Raw genomic sequence first — 24212 nt, forward strand, 5'->3', positions numbered from 1 at the left:
ACTCCATGGGGCGCTACTGATGGTGATATGAGTGCCTCTGAGCCCGAAGGGACCTGGCAGGGTGGTTTGAAGCAGGATTTGTTCTTGTGTCTTGGAATATGCTTGGAGAAGTGCTACTTGGTCCTGCAGGGTGCTGTGACTTCAGTCGTTGGTACCTTCATGAGAGCATAGGTGCTCCTTGGATGCAGGGGGTGGTGAGCCCAGCCCAGCGCAGGGGCTGGACTTAGCAGTGCTCTCTGCACGAGTCTGGCCAGCTGGGAACGGTGGCTGGGGCCACTGGTGGAAAGGAAACCGGACTGGAAAGCCAGGCAAGATCCCCCAGCGCGGGAGAGCGGGGCAGTGCGTGTCCCTGTGCGCTCAGTGCAGATGCCCCATTGAGTGAGTGAGGAGCTCTGCTGCGGGCAGAAGCTGGAGGCTGATGGCAAAGCTGTCTGCCTCCCAGAGGCTCTGCTGCAAGAGCCAGGACCGGGTTTGGGACGGCCAGCGGGGCCAACTCTGGATCTTTGCACCAAGGAATCTGACACCTCTTGGTTTGGAGAGGGAGAAGAGTCGTAGGGAGATGTGGGTTTGTGGGGCAAGGCTGCACTTTGTATTTTGGAAGCTGCCCTAATGACCAGGTACTGGAGCCAACGTGGGGTTTGTTGTTAGTATTATTATAATATAGGCGTCATGTTTTCCCCTTGCCTGGCTCTGGGAGCATCCTTGTAGGAATGAGGAGCTGTGCCTGCTGCTCCAGCTTCCCCCCCTGCCGAGTTCAGGTTTGGTGCATGACAACGTAGCCCTTCGCTGACCGGCTCCCCCAGCTTCGGAGCCACACTGCAGCCCTCCCTGTCCGATCTCGCCGTGCCGATGGTGCACACTCACCCCGGGAGCACAGTGCTCGGGGCCAGCCCCGTGGGTGCTTGGGCATCGCGGGGGAGAGGGAGCTTGATGGGAACGAGGGAGAGGGCTCCCAGTCAGTGTGCAAGTGCCATTGTTTTGACACGGAGGCATATGGCGCCATCAGAAACAGCAAAAAGAAACCCCGCAGCAGATGCTGTCAAGGCAGAAAGCTGGCAGCAAACAGCCAGGCCTGCAAAATGCCTGCCTCGCCGTCACCGCGTGGTGGGCCAGAGCAGCGCAGTCTTGCCAGGGCTGGCTCTGCGCACGCCACGGCACCTCGGGGCTGACCGAAGGTGAAGTCTGACCGTGGCTGAGGCACTTGGACCACGCACACGCTGGGCACTGCTGGCTGCGGAGCTGGGAGGGATCGCCGGAGGCTGGTGCTCCCTCAGCGGCGGTGCCGGCAGGGAGCGGTGCTGGGGTGTCCCAACTGTGGCTGCTGCCATGCGGGCAGGCCCTGGCCGGGGGCGCGCCACCGCTGCTGCAGTGCAGGCACAGGCACGTTTTGGGAGCAGACAGCTCTTCTCGCTGCTCCTCCTCTGCTCCTACGCTGTCCCAAGGCTCTGACTCACGCCACAGACTGGTATTCTCTCCATTCGATACCACTGTTTTGCACAACCTGTTGGCCCGTGCTCCGTGCCGGGGCTGGTTGCAGGTTCGGACAGAGAGGGAGGAGGGTATGCCAAGCTCCGGTCTCCACATCCCTGAGCAGAATGAGATAAGGTATTCCTGCAGCTTACTTTTGTGTTTGCTCATGTTTACTGAGACACGCAGCAGCAGCTCCTGCAGCGCGTTAGTGACCCGCGTGGGTGATAGAGTGGTCAGACCTACATGGCACTGGCTTGGCCCTGCCACCCACCACCTCCTGGGTGAGTGGTACTTACACTGGCTGTTCAGAAATGCGCTTTTGTGGCTGTTTCAAAGGTTAAGTTCTTTGTTACTGACCCTCTGCAGCTCCACCTTTACCCTGGGGTGGTTGGAGCACTAGCTATGGCACTCTACCTATCTGTGCACGCCCTACAGAGCAGCTGAAGCTGGTACAGGGCACAGAAGTGGGCACTTTCTGCCAGGTTGCAGCAGAGGTAGAGCTGAGGGACCAAGACAGCCCTTTCCTCAACACAAATGGGCTGAATCTGCTTCTGTCTGATGCAGGGACGGTGGCTCTTGCCCTGGGGCACCCTAACTGCACACCTGCCCTTTTCTAGCCAGGTCTTACCTTGCTGTAGCACGATCTGTTTGGGTGAGGAGGGTTTTTCTTTGACCCCTTCCAGGCAAAATGGGTATTTCAGGGGCCTGCAACTGCAGAGGACTTGATCTGATGGCAGATGCGGTCCCTTCTGGTCCTCCAGCTTGAGAGGAGGAGTGCAGGACTGCTGCTGGCTCCCCATCGCCGGGGCTGTGCACCCCAAGACTTGCCCTTCAGCTGCAGCACCACGGCAAGCCCCGGGCTTGGGGCGGGGGGGCAGCGCATCTTGTCGAGGTGGGGGCACACAGGTACTAGTCCTTCCTTCTGTGCATTAGCAGAGGAAACGCTGCCTTGTGTAAATTTACGTATGACTTGGCAAAATATATGTTTGTGTCATTTCTGCAAGAGCAGCAGCCAGCTCTGCTGCTTACACATTGTGGTGGTAATAGAGGTGGTTGAGTTATAGTGAAACTTATTTCATTTTACAGCTCCTACAGCGTTAACAGATGTACAGGCGTCTGATCCAATCATGCAGCAAGAGATTTTGGGGCCAGTTCTTCCAGTTTTGACAGCGTGTAAGCTAGGAGCAGCCATACATTTTACAAACAAGAATAAACGACCCTTAGCAACATATGTCTGTGCTGGCAGCTCCAACGTAATCATAAATAAGGAACCCTGCTAGGCAGGAATGTATCTGGGCTCTGCATACGGTCAGTACGGACAAAGCATCTGCCTTCCTCCCATTATATTAATGAGGTGCAGGCACTGGAATCCCTATGCTGTACGGCTGGATTTGTTGGGTGGGGACAAAGGACTCGGAAAAACAAATGCTAACCCAGAGCAACGGAGCTTTATTTGTTTTAAAGCCTGCATTTCATTTTAGTGACACTTCACTCCTACCCCCTCTCCTGCCTGCTGTCTCGCCAGGCTCTCATGCATTACTGCACGCTGCTCCGCGATCGTTAGCAGACACCAGCTCGGCCACGCTAGAACTTCTTCATGGAACTCGGTGCACAAGGTCCCTGCTTCAGCCCCAATGTCCCCCCACCCCTGGCCTCTGCTCCCAGCCCATTGCGGAGGGTGCACTGGGGCCCGAGGACCTGAGCGCTGCTGCAGCTCAATGGCCAGCAGTTCCCCCGTGTACCTTGGGGACAGCATTCAGGACAGAAAGGTCCCTTTTATACAGCCGAGTGCTGTACAACGAGGTGGTGAAGCAGAGGACAAACACGGCGCGCTGTGAACTCTCAAAGGGCCAAGTGCGGCCCCTGCGGAGCTCTGCTTTGCTGAGCTGCAGCAGCCGGCGGGGCTGGGACCACGCTCAGCCTGATCTATGCTCAGTCCTAAATTCAAGCCCTGGCCCACTGTGCCTGCTTAACTGAAACAACAGGGTCACCCCAGACACCAGCCTCCCTCTGCTTCAGCCCCGCAGAAACAATTGCACAGACATCTTTGGGTAGAAAGGGCGGGGGGGGGGGGAGCTGGAAGCTGAGTGCACCCTAATAAATTTAATCTCTATATCATGTTAAAGTGTAGCAGCTAAATTTATTTCTCCTTGCAATCAAAACAATACTAGCTTTGGTCCCAAAACAGTAGTGAGATTTCTTCCCCCCAGCTGGAAAAAAAGAAAATACTATAAATCCATCCCGGAGCTGATTTATATAGCATTCATGAAGAATTTATATTGCAAAGAATTTTATTCAATTAAACTTGAAAAGCCTCTAGATTCTTAAGGTTCAATAGTGATCACTGAGACAGAGCTATCATAAAACTGGATGGCCTGTCTGGAGCAGGCATTGAGAAAATGTCTGATGTGACATTGCAGCTGACGGTACAGTCCAAATCAAGAGCATTTGTCATTGGGATGTGTTACAGGCTAAGGCTTGGAAAATTACTCTGTGAAAAATGTGCATTAACAATAGCCGTGAAATATCTGTTTAAAAAAAAAAAAAGGGTGAATAATGAGACAGCGGTGTCTATTAGTGCTGGGCATTCTTCACTCGGACCCCACTCCGATTAACAAGTTAACACAAAAGCCAGAGAGTTTTGGGAAGCAAGTTTAAGGTTGTTTCTACTTAAATAATTAAACAGAGGAAGCTGCATGACTGACTGAAAAGCTCCCACCACCAAAAGTGGCACCCTTAGTGCAGGACAAGCACCCTTGATGTGTAATCACCCCACCGCCCACAGGTTTCCATGATGCTCCTCCATACAAGGAGGGGAAGACTTAAACCACCGCATCTGACGTGTATTCTTCCCAACTATATTTCCAAGCTGTAAGTGGCTTGGACTTAGCTGTAAAACTGTAATTGTCTGTGTTCTGTATGCAGCGTGGGTAGCGAGGTGTTAACTCATTCGGCTGGCTGCAATGCACTTGTTTACACAGAGTATGGTTTTTTGGCAGTTTTCAGGCCATCAGGAAGCTGGAAGAGGATGCCTTCTCGGTTGAAGCACTGTGATCTGCTGTCGTGGCGTTTGCAGCCAGGTTCTCCAAGCTCTAGGACATGCTCTGGTCTACTCTGCTGAGGGCTCCGTGACAATGACACTCCTGAGGTCAACGCGGACGTTAACGTGTGTGAGATACGAACCCCTTTACGTGTTAGCCTCTCTCTTCCCACTCTAGCCGGCAGCTGAGGTGGCGCCAGGCCCCTGCTACTCATCACAACCCCTTTATCTGCAAACTTACTGACTTGAGTGGCCCCCAGTAGGTAGATACTAGAGCTAAACAAGGGCTCTACTCCTTCAGCTGGTACCTGCAGCCAGAGGGGGATGCCGTGCCCAAACTCAGAGGGGTCTGTGCGCTCGGAGGGGCAGCTCCACGTGGAGTTAACCCCAGCTACTTAAACAGAGCTTAGAATCATAGAATCGTCTCGTCTGCACATGACCTGTAGGATTTGGCCCTTCCTCCTTTAATCCCTCTATCCTGCGTGAGCCCTGTTTCTGGCAGAGGATGCACTGCATTGCCAGCACGGAGACGTTCTTCACATGCATAAAGCGAGGCAGCCAGAGCCAAAGAATTCTTAGTGCATTCCTGAAATCTACACAGCTCAGCTTCAGCCAGGGCTGATGGATTGAAAGGAACTTAAAAAAGAAAAGCGTGTTGGGCTCAGTACTGAAGTATGACAGTTAGGGGCCCTTTGGTACAAGTAAATCACATTTATTATTTCAAAGCTTGTGGTCAGAGTTCCTGAATCTCTACACAGTTGCTGTTCTGTACGAGCATTATGACTTACAAAGAGAAGGTGATTGTTTTCTCTTCTTCATTCCTCAGAGTCCTGTCAAAGCCTTTCCACAGCACCTGCCACTGCCCAGGGAAATTAAGACATCTCTAGAAATCAGCTGTAGTTCTTTGAAGTCTCCTGCCTCAGCTCCAACCCGGGGCAAACAGTAACTCTGATGCCATCGCCCCCGTGTTACACAAGGGATATTTGCGCAAGGCCCAGTGAACACAACAGCTGTGTTCCTCACAGTATTTATGGACGAGGTCCTAGTTATTTAAGCTGGAAGTTCTCGGCAGCTCCCATTTCCAGTCCAGGCTTGTTCTCTTTCCCTTCCTTGATGGGGGAAAGCAGTCTCCTGGATTTAGCTTCCCATGATCAAGGAAACAAACATTCCAGCTCCCAGTTATGGTTCAGGCTTTACATATATTTTCTCTTCCTTCCCTTCCTTCATTGCAGCGTAACGTGCCAAAACGAAGAGATAGTCGCTCAGTCTGGAAACCAAGGGAAAAGCAGTGAAACCACTTCTCACACCGGCTGTGTTTGTATCCAGCAATGCCCAGCTACACAGCAAAGCACGTTTGATTACAGCACAAGAACTGCAGGTAAAGGAAGGCAAAGAGAGACCGCATGAGAAGCCATTTCCAAAATGGCCTTCAGTAAGGAAGTTAAGTGACTGGTCCCTCAGCACCCCAGCAGTGTCTGTAAACATACTTTGCAGCCTTGCAACAATACTTTTTAACAAGCTGCTTGTTGAAACGTCAAAGATCTTTTTCTAGAAGGGAAGCTTCTTGAGAGGTAAACCCCGCAGTTTTATCCCGAGACTAAGGGAACACCACCAGGCACGCTTAGTAGTGCAGGGTAAGGGTTTGGGATTTTATTTTTTTTACCTGTTTAAGTATTTGGCCACATTTGGATCTGCTTCCCCTGCTTGTACTAAAGGAACCACGCTAGAACAAGAAAAGGAAACTTTTAGTGTATTTAACTTTCTCGCTCTGAATGCACAAATGGCTGCGATTTGCTGGAACACCAACCCTCACACCCCAACCTCACCCGGAGTCCCCATTCTAACTCCCCGCAGCACAGTGTGAACGCTGGTTACTTCCCCAAGAAGAATCTGTGGTGGCTACATAATGCAACTCATTTTTGTAGCTGTTCTGGAGGACTGCAGCTCCGCTCCTCTAAAGGCTACTCATCAGTGGGTATCACTGAACAATGGGAGCAGCTTGCAGGCGATTAATACCCTGAAGGATCGTTATCCCTTTCTGCAGGTAAACAGGGACCCTTCTTTTGTTGAGGGAAGAGAGCTGTTCCTTTCCTCCTGACTGGTGTACAGCCCTCATTCTAGCTTTCTTTTGACAAGAAACCACTGACTGTGACGTTAGTTTTTCGAAGATCGCGCTGCTTCAGCGTATCTTGTCAGAGCAGCAATCCTCACAGCAGAGCGCATCCACAGAAACATCTTCCTGCACATCAGCAGCTTCAGTAAAGAACCCCCAGCAACTTCAAACTGCTGATGAGCAGGTTCAGGCTAACACAGGAGACTTTGCACAGAAGTGATTTACGTAACGAGCAGACAAGAGTTTTCTCCTTCAGACCTTACCAGGGGAGCTTTAGTCTCCAATAGAGGAGTGGGACAAGGTAGGTGTGGGCAGTAACATCTTAAAGCTTCCCTGGATCTCGCACCTGCCAGTGCCCCAGCTTCCACGTGTGCTAGCCTACAAAATACCAGATACGAGCTGAACACGTAGATGCATCTCAGCATAAACCTGTCTGTTCTTTCTGAAGTTCTTAGCTCGGATGACCCAGTTCAGGGGAGGGGAGAGAGACTTGCTTTTTGCTGACTGCACTCCTGGAATTTGACTAATACAAACACATGAAGTTTGACTCAAGCTTTAGCCGAGTGCAATACAGCTATGGTTGATTGCTCTGACTGCAACGATTTGCTATCATTGCAGCATTCTGATCGCCTTTTATCAATTTTATTCCGTTACACTACAGCCAACACTCACCACCTTTCAGCTCTGCGGCAGACAGCTCGGGAAAAATGGAGAGCAGCGCTGCTTTTACCTCCTGACTGAAACAACAATGAAACAGCGCATCAATGTCTGCTAACAACAGATATAGCCATCCACCTTATTGTATAACTGCAGCAAAGCTTATCACATCTCGCACACACATGCAACTGAATCCTACGTTATGGCTAGGCAACTGGGCAGAGATATCTGAATGCAGTAGGACGTGGAAATTTAATTCAACTGGGTCCTTCTCTCTGCTTTTCTCTTGGTATTTGTCCATGCAAATAATGGCCTCACAACATGTTTTCCCACGGCAAGTAGTAGAGCAGATTTACCCTAACAAAGCAAGCCTCCTCCAGTCAGTGAGAGGCATAAGCAGTACCTACTGGCAAGATGAAAGCTCTGAGCGGAGGAAGCTGCTCTGAATAACTGTCAATCCACTGCTCCAGCTCCAGAACTGGCTTCTCACTGAAAGATGTTCGTTCTACAGAGGGAAAAGAAGAATCAGCTAAAAGAAATGCAGAATTGATTCAGTCTACAGATAGAGCTCTACTTTCATATTTCTTGGATCAGTAAGTCCTAAGCAAGCATCCCAAAAGAATCCTCCTGCTAGAGCAGGGGTGGCTCCCCATTCAGCAGCTGTGGCCGGGTGTCAGTGTTGGGGCAGCGCCCCAGGCCAGCTTACATCGCTTGAGTCACACACAGGCGGCAGCAGCTGCTTGTGGGACCGTGGGTGACTTCATTCAGCGCCAGACACACACTGCAGAGCAGCCCTTGGGCAGCTCTAACTACCACGTACCGGAACAGCCTCCCCAGCACCAGTCTAGAAGGAGAGCTGTGATTCAAGAACCGTTATCCCGGGAAAGGTACTGTGGGGCTTACTTAAGTGAGCCTCCCTGGCTGAGGAGAGAGGTGTCGCGATGTTGGAGCCCACATCCTGCAGCATACACTGGACCTAGATGTGGCAATCAGGACAAAAATAAGAAGCGCTTTCATTAACCAGGCTTTGATGCTCCGGTACAACTGCAGCAAGCTCTGGGAGGCGACAGCTGGTTGTGCTGATTAAAGAAGATCCTACCCTTGTTGTTCATCATCCCCCAGCCTGCTGGCAGGGGGGATCAGATAAGTGCTCCCTAATTGCTTTATGAGAAGCCAGATTAGCGCATGTACTTGTTTTCACTGGCACATTAAACCACCCTGGCTGACTTTGCAGAAAGCAGACTGGGGGGTGCTCACATAATCACTTTGCTGGTAGGACACCGAACCAGTAACCTCTGGAAGAAAGGCAGTGACAAACAGCTGCAGGCAGCACTGGCTTGATGTCACGTCCACTTCCAAGAGGGGCATCTCTCCACAGCCCAGGATACTTGAGAGGCAGTCTGGTAAAGCTTTTTAAAGTCTCTGATTAGCTCCTTCTGTGTTCTTGTGCACAGTGAAGCTAATTAGCGAAACTCACAGACTGCCATGGCAGGACCTGTCTCCCACCATCGTGCCCACGTGGTTACTTTACCCCGATTTCAAATCTGATGCTATGTGACAACAAGACCTGTGTCCACAACCGTGTACAGTAACAGGTCTGAATAAGTCTAGAGATATGTTTGTCTGCCCATAACTAATCACTTGATCTACCAGTTCCCTTCTTGGTTAAAGAAATCTATTTCTTTAGAGAGTAATCAAGGGCCAGAGTCTGAAGTATTTATTTATTTTAATACCAAATGTATTAAATTCCTGTGTGTCCGTGGGAGCACTGTGTCTAAAATTAAAGAGTTTAAGTTTCAATAGCACAGACGAAGTGACTGCACTGGGGGAGGATTAGCATTAATACTCACTTTGTGAAGTTGTTCAACAAATGTGTGGCCCTTTTCACTGCTAAATTCACCCGCAAGCCTAGGTTAAAAAAAACAAAACAGCAGAGTTAGCTAGAAATGAAAAAATTACCACGATTGTGCATATGTGTTTTTCCGTATGAAAACCACAGGATTTGGACACTCCTGGCTGTTTGTCGGTGCAGCCCTCCGGAGAAGTTTGGTCCAGAGCGTATCCCCTTCCCTCCTGCTGGGTGGCGGGGCTGGGAGAGCGGTTCTTAACGGAAGAGGACGCCCCGAAGACCCCCACAGAAGGGGGTTGGGACGGTGTCGCGAGGCCTTTGTGCAGGCGGAGGGCCTGGCTTCGGCCTGCCCGGGGCCAGAGCTCCCCGGGCTGGCGGCGAGTTCCCCGGAGAGCACGGCCACCCTGGCAGGACATGGCTGGGCCTCCGCGGCCCCTCCGCCCGGCAGCGGGAGGGGGTCCTGGGGCAGGGGGTTACCCGATGGCCGAGCTCAGTTCGTCGGTGGCTCCCAGGGCTTCGAAGATCCGGTCACCCTTCGGCCTCCGCTCCCCGGTGAAGGTGCTGGAGAAGCCTTTGGGAAAGGCCCGGGGGAGGCGCTCAGAGGCCGGGCCGGGCCCAGCGGAGCCGCGGGGGTCGGGCCGGGCTCTGCCCCGCGCTCCCTCGGTGCCGCCGCCCCCAGGCACTACCTGCGTCTCCCGTCCTCGTGTAGATCTTCGGGGCCCGGTCGCTGCGGGGGCCGCGGTCGGGGGGGCCGCCGTCGGGGCTGCGGAGGCACAGGCCGTGAGAGGGGGCGCCGGGCCCTGCCGGGCCCTACCCCCGGCCCCACCCCCGCGCTCACCTGCCCGCCCCGCTCCGCTGCCGCCGCCCCGCCGCCCCCAGCGGCCCCCGCAGGCCCCGGCCAGCCGCCGCCGCCGCCGCTCGCCGCAGCATCCCTCCCGGCCGCCGTAGCCGCCGGCCGCCGCCGCCCCCTGACCCTCCGCCGCCGCCGCCCCTCCCTTCGCCCACGCCCGCTGTCACCCCAGCGCCGCACCACTCCGCGCCGCCGCCTTCCGATTGGCCTTCCCGAAGTCCCGCCCCCGCGAGGATCCCGGCTATTGGTTTAAGAGCCGGGAGGGCGGGGCAGAGCGCGGCTCCTATTGGTGAGCGGCGCTGTCAGTCCGCGCGATTGGAGTTGAGCAGCTGAGGCGGCGGCGCGGGATTCCTCGGGCCGCGTCCTGCTGCGGGAGATGTGGGAGCGGAGCCTGGTGCTGTCCGCCCCGGGGAAGGCGATCCTCCACGGGGAGCACGCCGTGGTGCACGGCAAGGTAAGGAGCCTCTCGCCGCCGGGGGCTCCCGGGGCTCCGGCCCGGCTCGGCTCCCCTCACCTTCCCTGACGTCGCTTCTCCTCGCTCGCAGGCGGCCTTGGCCGTGGCGCTGGACCTGAGGACCTTCCTCCGCCTGCGGCCCTGCGGTGAGGGCAGGGTGCGCGTCCGCCTGCCCGGCGTCGGCGTCGTGAGGAGCTGGGACGCCCCTCGCCTCCAGGCCCTGCGGAGGCGGTTTGCAGGCAAGCGCTGGGAGGAGGAAGCCGCTGCCCGTGCGTCGTGTGGGGCTCTCGGTCCTGCTCGGTGCCTTCTGCCCAGCGAGTGCGCTGGGATCCCCGCGGGGTTATTTGCCCCCCCCCTCCGCCCCCCCCCCGCAGAGTGTTGCTGGGCTCTGTCATCTGTGACCACGATCAGCGCCTGCTTAACTAACGTGTCCCTGCACACTCCCAGCTCAGGCACCCGCACTCCCTCTGTGTGCCTCTTGCGACTTGCCTGATGCTCCGGTGTCTGTGAGTGGCCCTTCCTGTGGCTGTGTCCTCCCATTTCAGGTTCCCAGGGGCTTGTTCTAGTGCTGCTGCTCAGCTGGTGTCGCAATACATACAGAAGCCAGCCAGGGACCACATCCAGGTGTACTACTGATGGTGGGCCAAAAAGGAGTCTCTCTGAAGCTGGTCTGAGTTGATGGCTCTTGGGGAAGGCAGGGATATGGGGCCTGTTTTCCTGCCTCTCTGCCCCATGCCAGCCCTCACTGGAATTTCTGCAGCGTCTTGTTCTGGGTGGAGCCCCTGACTGGTGGTTGTGCCATTTCCCTCTGGAGGACCTGGTGTTGATTCCTGTGACCCTCATGAGCACTGTTTGCGTAGCAGAAAGCAGAACAAAGTGTGCTGAGTCAGAGTATTGGTAACCTCTCTCAGCACCGACCAAAAGTTCTCTTACACTGATGCCTGCTCCTGGCCACGTGGAGTCCAGAATCGTGTGAAGCGCATCAGAATATCCACGTTCTTTAATAAAGAGTTTGTGACTTGCCAGGTTCTTCATAGTGATGGATGGGTGCACTGGGAAGTGTAGGCAAGGAGACAGTTGCTGTAATACAATGCAGGTGTGGGGTGTGGAAGCACTGGGTTTTCAGAGTGGCTGGTGGAGATTTTGCTTTTATTTTATCAGGAATCCTCAGGTAGAAAGTTTGTAGGTGAAATCTGAAATTGGCTCGATCTGTTTCTGCCTACTGTAACAGGAGACGTTGTTCTTGTAAATACTGCTTTCAAGTTTAACAATTCCCTGGCTTCTAAGTGTTTAAATTCTCCCCTGCTTGCTTCCATAGCTGACTTTGATGAATCTAAGTCCCCCAGCGTAGAACAGCTGGATACACTGAAAGAGTTTGCTGGAATCGCTGCCGGAGCCTCAGCTCCTGAGAGCCTTGCTACACTTGCCTTTCTGTATATGTGCCTGGCTATTTCGGCTAAGTATGGGTAAGGCTATCTTCCTGCCCCAAAATAAACATGCTGTTTTGAGTGTTGTTCACCATTAATTGCTTCTACAAGGTCACAGGAAGAAACCAAATCTTTGAGGCAAAATAAGTTGCAAGGAATCTCACTTCATTTAGGTTCTGAGCACCTCAGGAGACACTCTTCAAAGCTGAGCTGTTTGGTGGGTGGGGTGCCCCAAGCAGGTGGGCTGGGAATCATCTGCTCTCATTTAGGCATCTAGCTTTGAGGTGCTTAAGTCAGAACAGTTCATCCCGCCCTTCCTGCGCAGTCAACAGCAGCAGAGACAGACATCCCTCCCTCCAGCAGGCAGCTCATTTCATCCTGGCTTGGGTTAGAAAAACTGCTACAGAAAGGAGCTGTGAATTCATTGTCTGAGCTAAGTCTGATCCCTCTTGTGTGCTGAATCTCCCTGAAAATGTGAGAACATGGGGTAACCGCGGCTCAGGGCTCTTCCAGTTTCTGAACTTGACCAACACTGTTGATGATATCGGTGTAAGTTGCTGGACAGGTGCTCAGGGCAATGTCTGATGCAGCACTGCTTGCTATTTTAAACCAAGTCAGAACCTGACTCCAATATTCATAGCAAAGGAATCAAAGGTTAAAGAATTATGATGTGTAGCTGCATCGTGTTTTGCTTTGCAGTCTCTGAGTTGCTGGGTGATAGCACTGGGGCTGTCATCAGCCTGCTCCGAAACCATCAGTTCATAGTTCATGTCACTCACCAGCAAGTGAAAAGCTCCTGGGTTTGATGTTAGGGTCTGTAACACAACCCAGATGCGTTCAGTGGAGAAAAGGGGCATGTGGGCACAGATACGTGCATTTTTCATCTTCCCCATCAGCTTGTCGCTCCAGTGGGATGTAACTATGCAGTTATGGATTTGGGATATTTAGGCTTTATTTAGAAATACGTTTAATGTTTACGACAATCTTTGAAGGGTCTCTTTATGGTGCTACTCAAGTATTTAGTTACTAAGTGCCCCTGCTAGCAGCTTGACAAGCTGTGCTAATCATAGATCCAATTCAGCAAGGCTTTGTTCTAGTACAATGGCTTAGCAAGGCTACTCAGCTGTGCTAACTGAGCACTCTGAAGCCCGTGTATGTCGGATGTGTGCTGATGTTGCCAGTTTTCAACCAGCTTTTCCTGTGATCAGTCCTAATTGGCATCTTTTGCCTTTGAAATGTTGTCTCAAGATGGAATTCAAGGTGGTTGTGTTACATCCTCTGTGTTTGTGTTTCAGAGATGTTCCGAGTGTGGACATACTGGTGTGGTCTGAGCTGCCCACGGGAGCTGGGCTGGGTTCAAGTGCCGCCTATGCTGTTTGCTTGGCGGCGGCCCTGCTGACGGCGTGCGGAGCCATCTCGTGCCCTCTGAAGGAGGGAGAGTCCACAGCCAGGTAACGCGTCTGGGAAGCCTCCTGCTTTGGATGCACGGCCCAGGGCAGCTCTGCTCTCTGTGCCCCTGTCTTTCCTTTTACCTGCACAAATTCTGGCACTGGCATCTCTCTTGGTCTCTCTGGCCAACTCCTGGGCTGTGGCTGTGGCCGCAGCAGTGACACCCTGAGTCCAACTCCTTTCCCTTTCTCTCCTATCGCTGCCCTGCGTTTCCAGCAGCAGAGATGTGCCCTGTCCCAAGGCTCTGACCTGTGAATCAGGTGTTTACAATTCGCTTCTCCTGATAAAAGCAACTGGATGCAGAGACTTGGTAAAACTTGCACCATTTCCCTCATCTAGTGTAAGATATACATACCAAAAAAAAAACCCCAGCTTTATTTCACCAAGCAAATAAAACACACAATTTAATGTGGTGAATTTTTTTTAACCTCTATTTGCTCTCTGTCCCTGAGCATCTTCCAGGTTTTGCTTTGAGTCCTCAAGGAGTCAAGGATCCTTTTTGGTTTTTCTGCATTTTCACATGAATGTTTTTCTGCATGTGGTACGCTTCCTTCTGATCTCCTGTCTGAGTTTCCCCTTTATCAGTGTCTGGTGAAAAGGAGTTTCTTTCCTTCTGCCCTTGGGTTGCTTTCCCTTGAAGTTCAGTCTTGAAAAACTGGTCTGCTCTGCTGTGTGTCTGAGGAGGCTCTGTTTAAAGATGCATATCGCAGCTGGAGTGGCAGAACCCTCTATTGTTCATTTGGTGCCAGGTGCAACCTTTTATGGTTGGCTTCTGTGGATTTTGTGTGGGACTGAAAGTGAGACAGCAAGAGGGGGTGACTCTGTTCTGCTTCAAAAACAGAGTTTGCAGCCTGACCCAGAAACACGTTCCTAGAGCGGAGCAGTACGTACGCCGTGCTCAGGCAAATCTCCCCAATAGTCACACGGCATGAGAAATGAAAGGCCAGTTCTAAACCAGGCAGCGAGCAGTGAGGATGTCTTCATTCCCTGCTCGCATGTCTTAGCTTCAGCTTGAATACAGCGTAATTCTTTTCTTCCAGCTGGCATGCAGAGGGGTAAGTGAGAGATGGGGGTGTCAGACTTCAGAAGGTTTTTGCTTAACGTCGCAAGAAAAGAACAGCGTGATATAATGACTCTTGTGTAGAGAAGAATCGCAGCCTCTCAAAGAGGATTAAAAACAAGTGGTTTACAGCAAACTGCGCTTCTATTTTGAGTAGCAGTGGTGTGAGCTGTTTTCCTGAATGCTTCACAGATTAAATATTGGCAAGCGAAATGAAAGGTGTGTGGAGATGGATAAAGACATTCAGCTGAGGCCTAGGGAAGTGGGGAGTTAAAGGAAGCAGCTTCCAGATAGCAGGTGGCTCTCAGAATTTCTGCCTTGCCTTAGCAGCAGTCAGTGACCATTCTCATTATTTCATTTAAGACTGTGTGATGCTTTTCCAAAATCCATGTTTGTGCCTCTGCTCCATCGTGTAATACCTGTTCTGGGCCCCATATTTTAAAAACCTGTCGAATGGAATCATAGAATCATAGAGGTCTTTTCCAACCTCAATGATTCTAAGATCATCGAGTCCAACCGTTGGACGTTCTTGCTGCACCAAAGGCCAGCTCTGATCTCTGCAGAACATCACTGACGCTGGGCTATCTGATACCACTGTTCATTAGACCATTTGAACGGTGGCTTGGGACGTGTGCTGTGTGTCTGGACTGCAGAGCGGGCAGCGCTGTGTTCCAGGGGAGGGTCAGAGATATGTATTTGTGTGCCTGTGTCAGTCTAAGTGTGTTACAGCGGGGTGCAGGAGGGCTAGCTGGCTCCCTGTGGGCATTGAGCTTCCCTCGGGGTGCCAGTGTTTGAGACAGCCCTTCAGCATGGAGTGAGTGAGTGGGTTTGAAATAGACTGGTGAGTTCTGAAGGTGGTTGTGTGGGTGCATGCCTTGCAGAAGCAGGCCCAGAGCAGTGGGGTATTGAGAGGTGCTGGGGGAGAAATCACTGTGGTGGAATTGCGGTGATGTTGCAGCCAGCAATTGCTTTGTAACTGGCAGCTCTCCGTTTGCTTTTTGTATTGCTACAGCCCATTAATTAGTATGTTCAGTCAGGGGCCTTGATCCTTGCTGAGCCTGACCCAGCACCAAACTTTGTGCCAGCATTTAAACTCTCAAAGCACTTACCAATTTATGTGACTGCTTTTAAGACAACAGAAAGACCTGGTTTTGTGTTTTTAGCATAACACCTTCTGGATCTACATTTGGTTCCCTTCTGTGCTCTAAGTGCCAGCACTCAGCGCAGCTTGAAGTAGTGTTAGGAGTTAATCCCTAAAAATCAAAGTCTTTGCTGGAGATAGTAAATCAGTTCTAACTACACCTTTTGACCCAATTTGTGAGGCTTCTGCAGCTGAGCAGCTGGCAATTAGAGGCTGAAGTTGCATGTGTGAAATGCAACTTTCACTGTTCTCTTCTCACATTGTGCCTTCTGCGTCTATAAATGCACCATCCTGCCTGTTGGTGAGAAGGATCTCAGGCCAAGACGTGTGGTAACACGCAGTGTCGGGGAGGTGGGGATAGGTCTGGACTTGCATTCAGTTAAATTTGATCTTCACTAGGCCAGGGCTAGGATCTTCTCCCTGAATCTGCTCCCTCCCTCGCCGCTGGCCTGCAGCGGGAGCACTGAGTGGCAGTTGTGCCCTTCATGCTGTCTCTGTCCGTGGAGCAGCGCCGGTTCTCCTCAGGGGGCTGAATGTGTTCTACATGCTGCCGTGCAGAAAAGTGCCGAGTGCCAGTTAGGTGCTGTAAACAGTGATGCCCACTCTCTGCTGAAAGAATGCAGCGCACAGAGGGAATTTGCAGTGCTGGGGCTTCCCACAGCAACTGGGTGCCTTGTATGGTTCCTGCTGCTTTTGTATCTCCTGCAGCCTCTGGTGCTTTCTCTGTCACTCTGCACGTGCTGGTTTTGGTTGTGTGTTGGAGTCATTTTCTTGCCTTTCAGGTGGACAGAAGAAGAGCTGAATTTGATTAACAGCTGGGCCTTCCAAGGGGAGCGGGTGATCCATGGCAATCCCTCGGGTGTGGATAATGCTGTTGGTACCTGGGGTATGTGTGTGTTGGCTGCTCCCCAGCACTGAATATGGGTGCTGATGGGGGGCTGATGGCGTGGCAGAGCAGCAGACATGTTTCCATTCTCTGCTGCGGAGCGTGCATCAGCTGTGGGAAGGTGGTGAGCAGATGACACAAATTGCATTTCTCCAAACGATAAGGCTTGGTTGGGGTTGCTGCAGAGACACTGGATCAGCAGGTTGCCTCACTGCACTGAAGTGCAGCAAAGGGACCAGAAACTCCCAAATTCATGTCCCCGTTTTGACCCGAGTAGAGGGAATCCTTCCCTGTCTTGGTTTGCCCCAGCTGTAAGCTGGGACTGGAGCCAGCTGGGCTGTTGGGGACTGGCTGCAGTAACACCAGAGATCTGTGTCCCCCAGGCAAGTGCCGCGGGGCAGAGACCCTGCTGCAAATGACTGAAACTTAAACATTCTGGCGTGAACAAAGAAACCTAATCCTGTCCCAAGGATAATGCAGTAGAAAATGCAGTTGGACAGCTGTCATTTAGTTTCAATTAGCAGAGAATTCCAAGTGTTTTGGAAGTGTCCTTGGAGACTTTTAATAATCTTTTTAATGAGACCTAATCGCAATGCCTCTGTAAAAGTAGGAGCCAAGTGAGACATTCCTTCTGGACAATGAAATCCCATGCTGAAGGACGGCTGCTGACATGAGTGCAAACACTCAGTCTAGTTTGAAACCTGCGTGCTTGGCTCTGCCCCGGGGAATCACTGCTTGACTCTTTTTTTTTTTTTTTTTCCAGTAAAGATTTAATGCTGGCCAAACTCTTTGCCTTTTAAAAAATATTTAATGTGATCCCGAAGTAAAGGAGAGCAAAGGGAAAGGCACTGGGTTAACTATGTCCAGTCAGACCCTCTCATTAAGTCAGCAGGGTTAGGCAGATTCATGCTGTCTGAGAACATGGTTCATTTAGCTGGTGTTTCTTGCAATTACTGTCACATGCTCTGAGTGAGGTTCTAAAGATGAAAGACCTTCTGTCTCTTATGACACTGTGTTATCTCTCAGCTCGCTGTGTACTGAGACAATGCATGTATTTTACTTTAGGTGGAGCCCTGAGATACCAATCAGGAAAAATCACACCATTAAAGAGGTAATATTCGAGTTTAAAAATAACACTTACATACGGTGGGTGGAATATGTCAAAGAGGCATTGGGTGGATCTCGTAGGGTGTGAGATTGATGGGAGATCGCTAACAGTGTGGCGGAAGGGTTTTGTAGCCAGATTTTGCCATGGGTGTGGGTAGCTTGAGTGTTGTCTTGGTTTGGGGTGGACGGGAACAATGAAATGTTTGGTCATTATCTGACATTAGATGAACACAGCACAAAGGATCAATATTAATTTCATGGCGTTATGGGCAGCAGGAACGGATCTGCTCCTGGCAGCAAATGACATTGTGGGGAGGGGGAACTTTTTGCTTACCTGGTGGTAGGACTGTGTGAAAACCAGGCTGCAGAGACAAATCCAGGTCCTGTATGTTCCCTCTGCCAATGAAGTATAATCCGACTCCATTAAAATCTTTCACAGTGCATGAAATTGCTCTATTAGCAGTTAATGGCTACTGCTGGCTAGTCTCACAGATAGCATTTCAAAGGAAAATTTTGCTTGAAAAACATGGATTTCAGTAAATATGTTAAAGTCCTATTTATAGCACTAGTACAGTTCTTGTGTCTAAGAGGAACAAGCCTGAACCCAGCCAGCACTTAAGCACCTGCTTAACTTTTTTAAAACTAATGGGACTCCTTATCTTGGGTGTCTTGCTCAAATAGGCCTTTTGAGGCAGAAGAAACTGTGGCTGTCTGGGCCTTGGGAGCTGCTGGGGGACCGTGAAGGAGAGAGGCAAGGAGATGTCTCTTGTTTCTTCCAGGGTGCCGACGCTGAGGATCTTGCTGACCAACACAAAAGTCCCTCGAAGCACCAAGGTCCTGGTGGCTGGTGTCAAAGAGAAGATCCTGAAGGTGCAGCACCTGCGTGGTCGTGGGGATGGAGATGTGTGCTGGGGCAGGGTGGAGGGATAACTGATGAGCTCAGATCTCCTCATGCGGGACTGCAGGTCTCATGGGGATCTCTTGGGAGAATCCCTCCTGTGGTCACTGCATTCCTACGTGCTGCTAGCTAACACCTAGCTGCCCTGGGAATGGGGGTTCAGCTTGCCTCCTCCCTCTCTCCAGCACTAACAGGGCTTGTCACAAAAATCACCAGTTCCTTCCTCTGGCCTGTTTCTCTCTCTTCCCCCAGTTTCTGCAGGTGAGAGCGACTTACCATTGCCCTGCTTTGCAGGGGCGAGGAGGTCTGTGAATGAGTAGCCCCGGGTGGGGTGAGGAATTGTCCAGCTCCAAGGGACTGGGGCCGGTTTTATCACAGTGGTATTAGAAGACTAGCGAGCAGTCTTCTCACTTCTTGCCTTCCCCCCCTTCTCAGTTCCCTGCTATAATGAACCCGGTGCTGGACTCCATCGATGCAATTTCTCAGGAGTGCCAAAGTGTTCTGGAAGCGATGCCTGCAAATCCATCACCAGAGTATTACCCTGTGCTGGAGGTAAGGGGCTTGTTCGCTAGTATTTTTAGACACTTACTGTTGAACATCAAAATGTCATTTAAAGAACATTAGGTCTAAGAAAAAACTTGATAGCAGGAAATGTTCAGTTCTGAGTGAAACCATGGTCTGTGTGCGCTGCTTTTAATGCCCTTCCTGGAGCCAAGGGACAGAAAATGCTGCTGGTGTCTCTCCACAGCAGTGCACAGGGAGGGAGGGAGTGGGCCTGGTGCTTTGTGGACCTGTAGATCTGGAGGTTTTGTTTTACTTTGCTAAGAAATGTGGAGTGAGTTCAGGCCGAGACGCTGCCTCCCTATGCCGCAGGCCAGCCACGCTCGTTCTGGCAGTCGCTGCCTGTGAAGCAACTGCTTTGTCATTGCCAAGGCTGGAGTGAAGAGCAGAGAGCCCAGCAGCCACTGGTTTGTGATGGACTGGTTACGAGCCAGCTCCCATTGCTCTGCGCTCATCCTGGCTCCAGAGAATAACAAACAGAGTTGTGCCCAGACCTGACCTGACATTGATGTATGAGGTGCATACAAAGATCTGTGTTTGTCTTGGCTTCGTTCAAAGTAGCAGAGGCTGCTGTGGTGGGGGGAAACACGCTTCCAAGTGGAAGAAGTTTTTTGCAGTGCTGAGAGCACTGTAATACTGATTCATACAACCGTGGGGTAAGGATGTGTGGCAGCGTCCCAGCTGAGGCAAACCTGGCCTGGCCCTGGGTGCCAAGACCCTGGGTTCTTGGACGGTCAAGAACCATTTGGTACCAGTGGTGCAGTTCCTTGTTGGCATCTGGATCCCTCCCCTTGGCTCTCCCGTGAGGACCTCTGCTTGTCCTTGCTCTTGCTGGTAGGTTGTCCCCTCCACAACCATGAGCGTGCTCTGGAGGTGCGGGAGGGGGCACTGGGATGGGACAGAGAGCTGCTGTCCCAGCTCGACCTGTGGCAGCAGCGTAGGGCTGCTCTGTTAGCAGATGGTTGGTACATCCTTCGCTTTGCTTCAGGCTGTGTTGCACCTCACTGCATGTGGGTGAGCTGCTGCTGGGACTGCAGCAAATGCGGGAGGGTCTCCCATGGGATTCATAGCAAAGTCCTTCTTTTCCCTTCGCACCAAGAGGGTGGTGGGTTTCTGTAGCCATCAGGGGGGCTGACCCTAATGACCTAATGGGGGCTGAGCTGGCATCGGCTGGGGGAGATCTGGAGTCTGTTTGCAGTGCAACTTCAGACAGCTCTTCTCCACCTTAATGCAGTATTGCTCAGACTGTCAGAAGTATTGGGAGATGGGGAAGAAGGAGGCTAATTTGAAGTGTGCTTTGAGATCCTCACATGAAAGGTGCCAAAGCAGCCTTGTATACAATGCCCAGGAAGCAGCACTGCAGTGAGCAGGTTTCTGTCTTGAATCTGTTGTTTTGTCTTGTGCTTGAATTGCCCACAGAGGCACAGTTGATTATATGCAGTATATATATATATATATTTGGCTGTTTCTGAAATGTGCAGTTCTGGACAGCATTGTATTTGAACCATCGAACTAGTCTACTGTGTCATAAGCTGTCATCCAATTCCTGGCAGATTTTGGATCAGGAGATGACAGGTGTCTTGGATCATCATAGACAATGCTGTGCCCTCACTCAGGCATATAAAGAGGCCTCTAGATGGACGTCTGTCCAACCCAGCACAGAACTTGTGATATATGCGCTCTGCATGCGACTGGCTAATTCATCTCCTTGCATTTGTTTAAACACAGTACAGAAATGCTCTGGAGCGGGGGAGAGGGATTATTTCTGTGTCTTCCCCTCCTGTGTGGTGCTGGTAGGAGACCCTTGTGGAGCTGACAGAGGGTGATGTGACTGACACCTGCCACACTGCAGCGTGGCTCCCGCTGCTCCCTGTGCACAGCATCCCTGCCAGCTCACCGCAAGCTGCAGACAGAGAAGCGCTTGGTGGCACTGGCTGGAGGAAGGAGCACAGGGCTCCTGTTAGGGAGCCTCTCTGGGACTGGTCCCATCTTGCTGGCTCCCTGCTTGTGACACCCTCTGGGACAGCAAGGGGAACAGGCACCACACGCCGGGGAGATGATCGAGTCATGGTGTCAGACCAGTATTGTTGAGAACGAGCTTCTTCCACTGATTGTGCTGATGAGCTGGGAGGGCACTGCAGTGCTTGGGGGCCTGGTGTCAGTTCCTGGCCCTGCTCCAGGCTTGCTCTGAGTGTGGGCCAAGCCCTTCCCTCTCTTCCTTAATTCCTCACCTCTAGTACTGGGAAGAGAGAAGCTGTAACTCCCACCTCTGCATGTGGTTGTCCATCACTTGGGCCATTTGGACTTGCTGCTGTGGCAGCTTTCTCCAGGAGCAGCAGGGTTTGTGGCTGGCTGGGACAGTGTGCCAGAGATGCACTTGCAGCTCACCAGAGCTGGGCAGCCCTGCTTGGAGGGCGGCCTTGCTTGGAGAGTGGTTTGCGCTGCTCTCCCCCAAAGGGAGGACCCTCTCGACCCCACTTGAGCTGGGTGCCAGATTCCCAGCGTGGTGCTGGTGAGAGGCCCGTTGGCTTGCAGCCCAGGCCCTGCCCGCGAGGAGGGAGAAGTGCTGCACAATGCAAACAAGGGGAGGTAACTCCACGTCGCCTCTCCAGCAATGCCGCTTTGGACTTGGCTGTGTCAGAAGTCCCCTGGATTTAGTTTATGCTGGATGGATTGCAGAGCAGGGCAGGGTGACAGCCAGGAATGAGAGATGCTGGCTTAGTGCCCTTCCCACGGCCAGCGAGGGGGCTTGCACAGTCTCCTGCTCAACACTCGCGTGACAGGGGAGAGGTGAAGCAGTCAGGAGGCATTGGGGAGCTCTGATTTAGCGCCTGAAATAAATGCCTGTTGGCAGCTTGAGGTGATCAGGATTTTCTCTGTCCTCCCTGAGCAAGGAGGTCCAGAAGCTGTTGTACCACTGTCGCTGTGCTGGGCAGCAGCAGCACAAATTGTGAGGGGGACAGAGACAGATGAGCAGCCCAGGGCTCAGACCCTGGCCTCTACCTTGCTGCCTAGTGCTGCTGGGCTCCGAGATGTGCTGGTGGCCAAACTCCCTGCAGAAATGAGATGGCCGTGGGGGCGGGTGGCTGGGAAGGCCGGGCAGCTCCCCTGCACCTTGCTGGGAGGGAGCCACAGCTGTGAAGAGCCTCTGTCACCATGCATGCTCATCTCGTGTGTGCGGTTGCTTTTAGGAGCTCTTTGATATAAATCAACACCACTTAAACGTGATCGGAGTCGGCCATCCCTCCCTGGACAGGCTGTGTCGGGTGACGGCGTCCCATGGCCTGCATAGCAAGCTGACCGGGGCTGGCGGGGGCGGCTGTGGCATCACCCTGCTGAGACCAGGTCAGTAACCCTCTGCTCGCCCTGGGCATCTTTCCCCTGTTCCACGCAGCCCTGCCAGTGGGGTCAGGTTTGGAAGCAGAGGGATACGATGCTAGCCCTCGTGTGGCTGTGGTGGGATGTGAAGCCATGTCACAAGCGTGGGATGGTGTCTAGCAAAGCTGCCTGGCAGCGTGGTTTGCAGTGTTTCATACAGGGGCGATTCAGTGCGTTCATTTATGTGTGTCAGATCTTCAGGGCATTGGCCCTGTTCCGGGGGGCATGTGTTGAAACACGTGATGGCCCGTTTCAGTCTCCCTGCAGTGGCCTAGCTGACTAACTGGCTGCTCTTGCCTTCCTCTTGGCAGACACCTCCCCGCTGGCCGTGGAAGCAGCCAAGCGAGACTTATGTGCCTGTGGATTTGAATGCTGGGAGACCAATATCGGGGCCCCTGGAGTGACCCTGCACTCCTCCTCGTCTTTAAACGCTGAAGTGCTCCACACGCTCTCCGAGAGTTAAGCTTCTGCCTCTGGCAAGACTGAGCTCTTGGCACCATGTCCTCGGAGCGATAGCTGTGCATGCCCTGATGCCTGGAAACTTCTCTCCTGCTCTCCTGTGTGGCTGTGGGCCTCTAGTTGCAGGTGCAGAGCCAATTTTGGGCCTGGTGTCACTGGGAGTGGGGGCTACAATGAGGACCCCGGAGCAACTGCTTGCACTTGGGCTAGGTGCGAGTTTGACCCAGGCTCTCAAAATCCTGTTTTGAATTTACTTACTCAACTGCTGTGCTAATCCCAAGGGGCAGGAGGAGAGGGTCTTGGCTGGATTCCAGCGTGGATAATGACACTTTGCTTGGTTCTGCTGCTTCAGATGCATGTGGTGTCTCTTCCCTTCTCCCCGGGCGGGCAAGCGAGGCTGGCAAGGTGGATGTGCAGAGCGCTTTGACATTTTTGGGTGAAAAGTGTCTTGGCAGCTCAGGGCTTGACACTCGGGTCTCCATTTCTCCTGGACTGCAATTCATGGTGGAGAGGAAACCTTTAAATACAGCTCTTACCTGGTACTAATTAAGAGTTGGATAACTAAAATGAAAGAAACAGCACATTTTTAGTGATATTATCACTGTTCTCACTCTTTCCCATAATCTCTGCCTGGGCTGGTGAGCAGGGTCCCATAGCCAGACTCTGGTTTCTGTTCACATGCTCGAGGTCTGGTTCAAACAGCAACTGTCACCTGCAAGGAGGGTGGCTAAAGGGCAAGGGAAGTCTTAAAACTTCTACTTGCGATAGCTGTTCTGGGATGTCTCACGCTTCAGTCTCAAACGAGCATGTCCTTGACCCTGCCTGTTGTGTTGGGTGTGTAAAACATGCCGCTGCCAGGGCGGGGGGAGACTGGGGGTGGAGGGGGGGGGGGGGTCAGTGTCAGAGCAGGCACAGATTTGTTTTAGTTTTGAAGCAATTGTTTTTAAGTAGAAAAAAAAAAACAAACCCAAACGCCCACCTCCTCAAAAGCTGACCTTAACTTGCAATTGGCAAACTATAAAACCTAAATGCATTTGAACTTATTACGCAAATGTAAATGCAGTTTTTACTGTTGAAATTTTAATGAGTTGTACCACAGAACTAAAGGGAACTGGCAGGTAAGTGTCTGAAGCCAGAGTATCTCGAAGTAATAAGCTGACTCTTAGTGGCTGTGGTCTCTTCTATAACTGCCAAAGAGATTTTATCATTGTTTTGTTTGTCTGGGATTTTTTTTTGTGGGGTTTTGGTTTTTTTTTTTTGAAGTGTAGCCCTGTTCAAGAAGTGCTTCGTTCAAAGCTGAGTAATAAATTGGCGGGGGGGGGGAGCTTGCCTTCCTCTTCCAGTGCAGGAATAAAAAAAATCAAGTATAAGAAGTTGAGATGTGCTAGCTCTAAAATCCAGGCATCGTGATGA

The 24212-nt window shown here is 52.1% G+C and overlaps 2 protein-coding genes across 2 annotated transcripts; one reads left to right on the top strand and one right to left on the bottom strand.

Moving 5' to 3' along the window:
- Positions 1-3590: 3590 nt before the first annotated feature.
- On the bottom strand, positions 3591-10059 carry MMAB (metabolism of cobalamin associated B). The gene is made up of 9 exons (XM_076353157.1): positions 10000-10059; positions 9816-9939; positions 9607-9700; positions 9131-9188; positions 8184-8256; positions 7688-7785; positions 7296-7360; positions 6174-6233; positions 3591-5777 (listed from the first exon to the last, which is right to left on the bottom strand). The coding sequence occupies exons 1-9, from the start codon at positions 10057-10059 to the stop codon at positions 5690-5692; spliced, it is 720 nt and encodes a 239-aa protein (XP_076209272.1). The 3' UTR covers positions 3591-5689.
- Positions 10060-10310: 251 nt separating this feature from the next.
- On the top strand, positions 10311-23647 carry MVK (mevalonate kinase). Its single transcript, XM_076353095.1, has 10 exons — positions 10311-10433; positions 10525-10672; positions 11752-11899; positions 13156-13311; positions 16293-16396; positions 17462-17507; positions 18283-18373; positions 18837-18953; positions 22154-22307; positions 22652-23647. Exons 1-10 carry the CDS (start codon positions 10356-10358, stop codon positions 22801-22803), a joined length of 1194 nt encoding a protein of 397 aa, XP_076209210.1. The 5' UTR covers positions 10311-10355; the 3' UTR covers positions 22804-23647.
- The last annotated feature ends 565 nt before the right edge of the window (positions 23648-24212 follow it).

The sequence above is a fragment of the Aptenodytes patagonicus genome, chromosome 15, assembly GCF_965638725.1.
Source record: "Aptenodytes patagonicus chromosome 15, bAptPat1.pri.cur, whole genome shotgun sequence".
Lineage (NCBI taxonomy): Eukaryota > Metazoa > Chordata > Aves > Sphenisciformes > Spheniscidae > Aptenodytes > Aptenodytes patagonicus.

Excerpts from the sequence above, each read along its gene's own strand:
- MVK (XM_076353095.1), top strand. The coding sequence starts at position 10,356 with ATGTGGGAGCGGAGCCTGGTGCTGTCCGCCCCGGGGAAGGCGATCCTC. Across the intron at positions 13,312-16,292 it reads GAGGGAGAGTCCACAGCCAG|GTGGACAGAAGAAGAGCTGA; the intron begins GTAACGCGTCTG and ends CTTGCCTTTCAG. Across the intron at positions 18,374-18,836 it reads TCAAAGAGAAGATCCTGAAG|TTCCCTGCTATAATGAACCC; the intron begins GTGCAGCACCTG and ends CCCCCTTCTCAG.
- MMAB (XM_076353157.1), bottom strand. The coding sequence starts at position 10,059 with ATGCTGCGGCGAGCGGCGGCGGCGGCGGCTGGCCGGGGCCTGCGGGGG. Across the intron at positions 9,701-9,815 it reads CACGAGGACGGGAGACGCAG|GCTTCTCCAGCACCTTCACC; the intron begins GTAGTGCCTGGG and ends CCTTTCCCAAAG. Across the intron at positions 7,786-8,183 it reads AGCCAGGGAGGCTCACTTAA|AACGAACATCTTTCAGTGAG; the intron begins GTAAGCCCCACA and ends TTCCCTCTGTAG.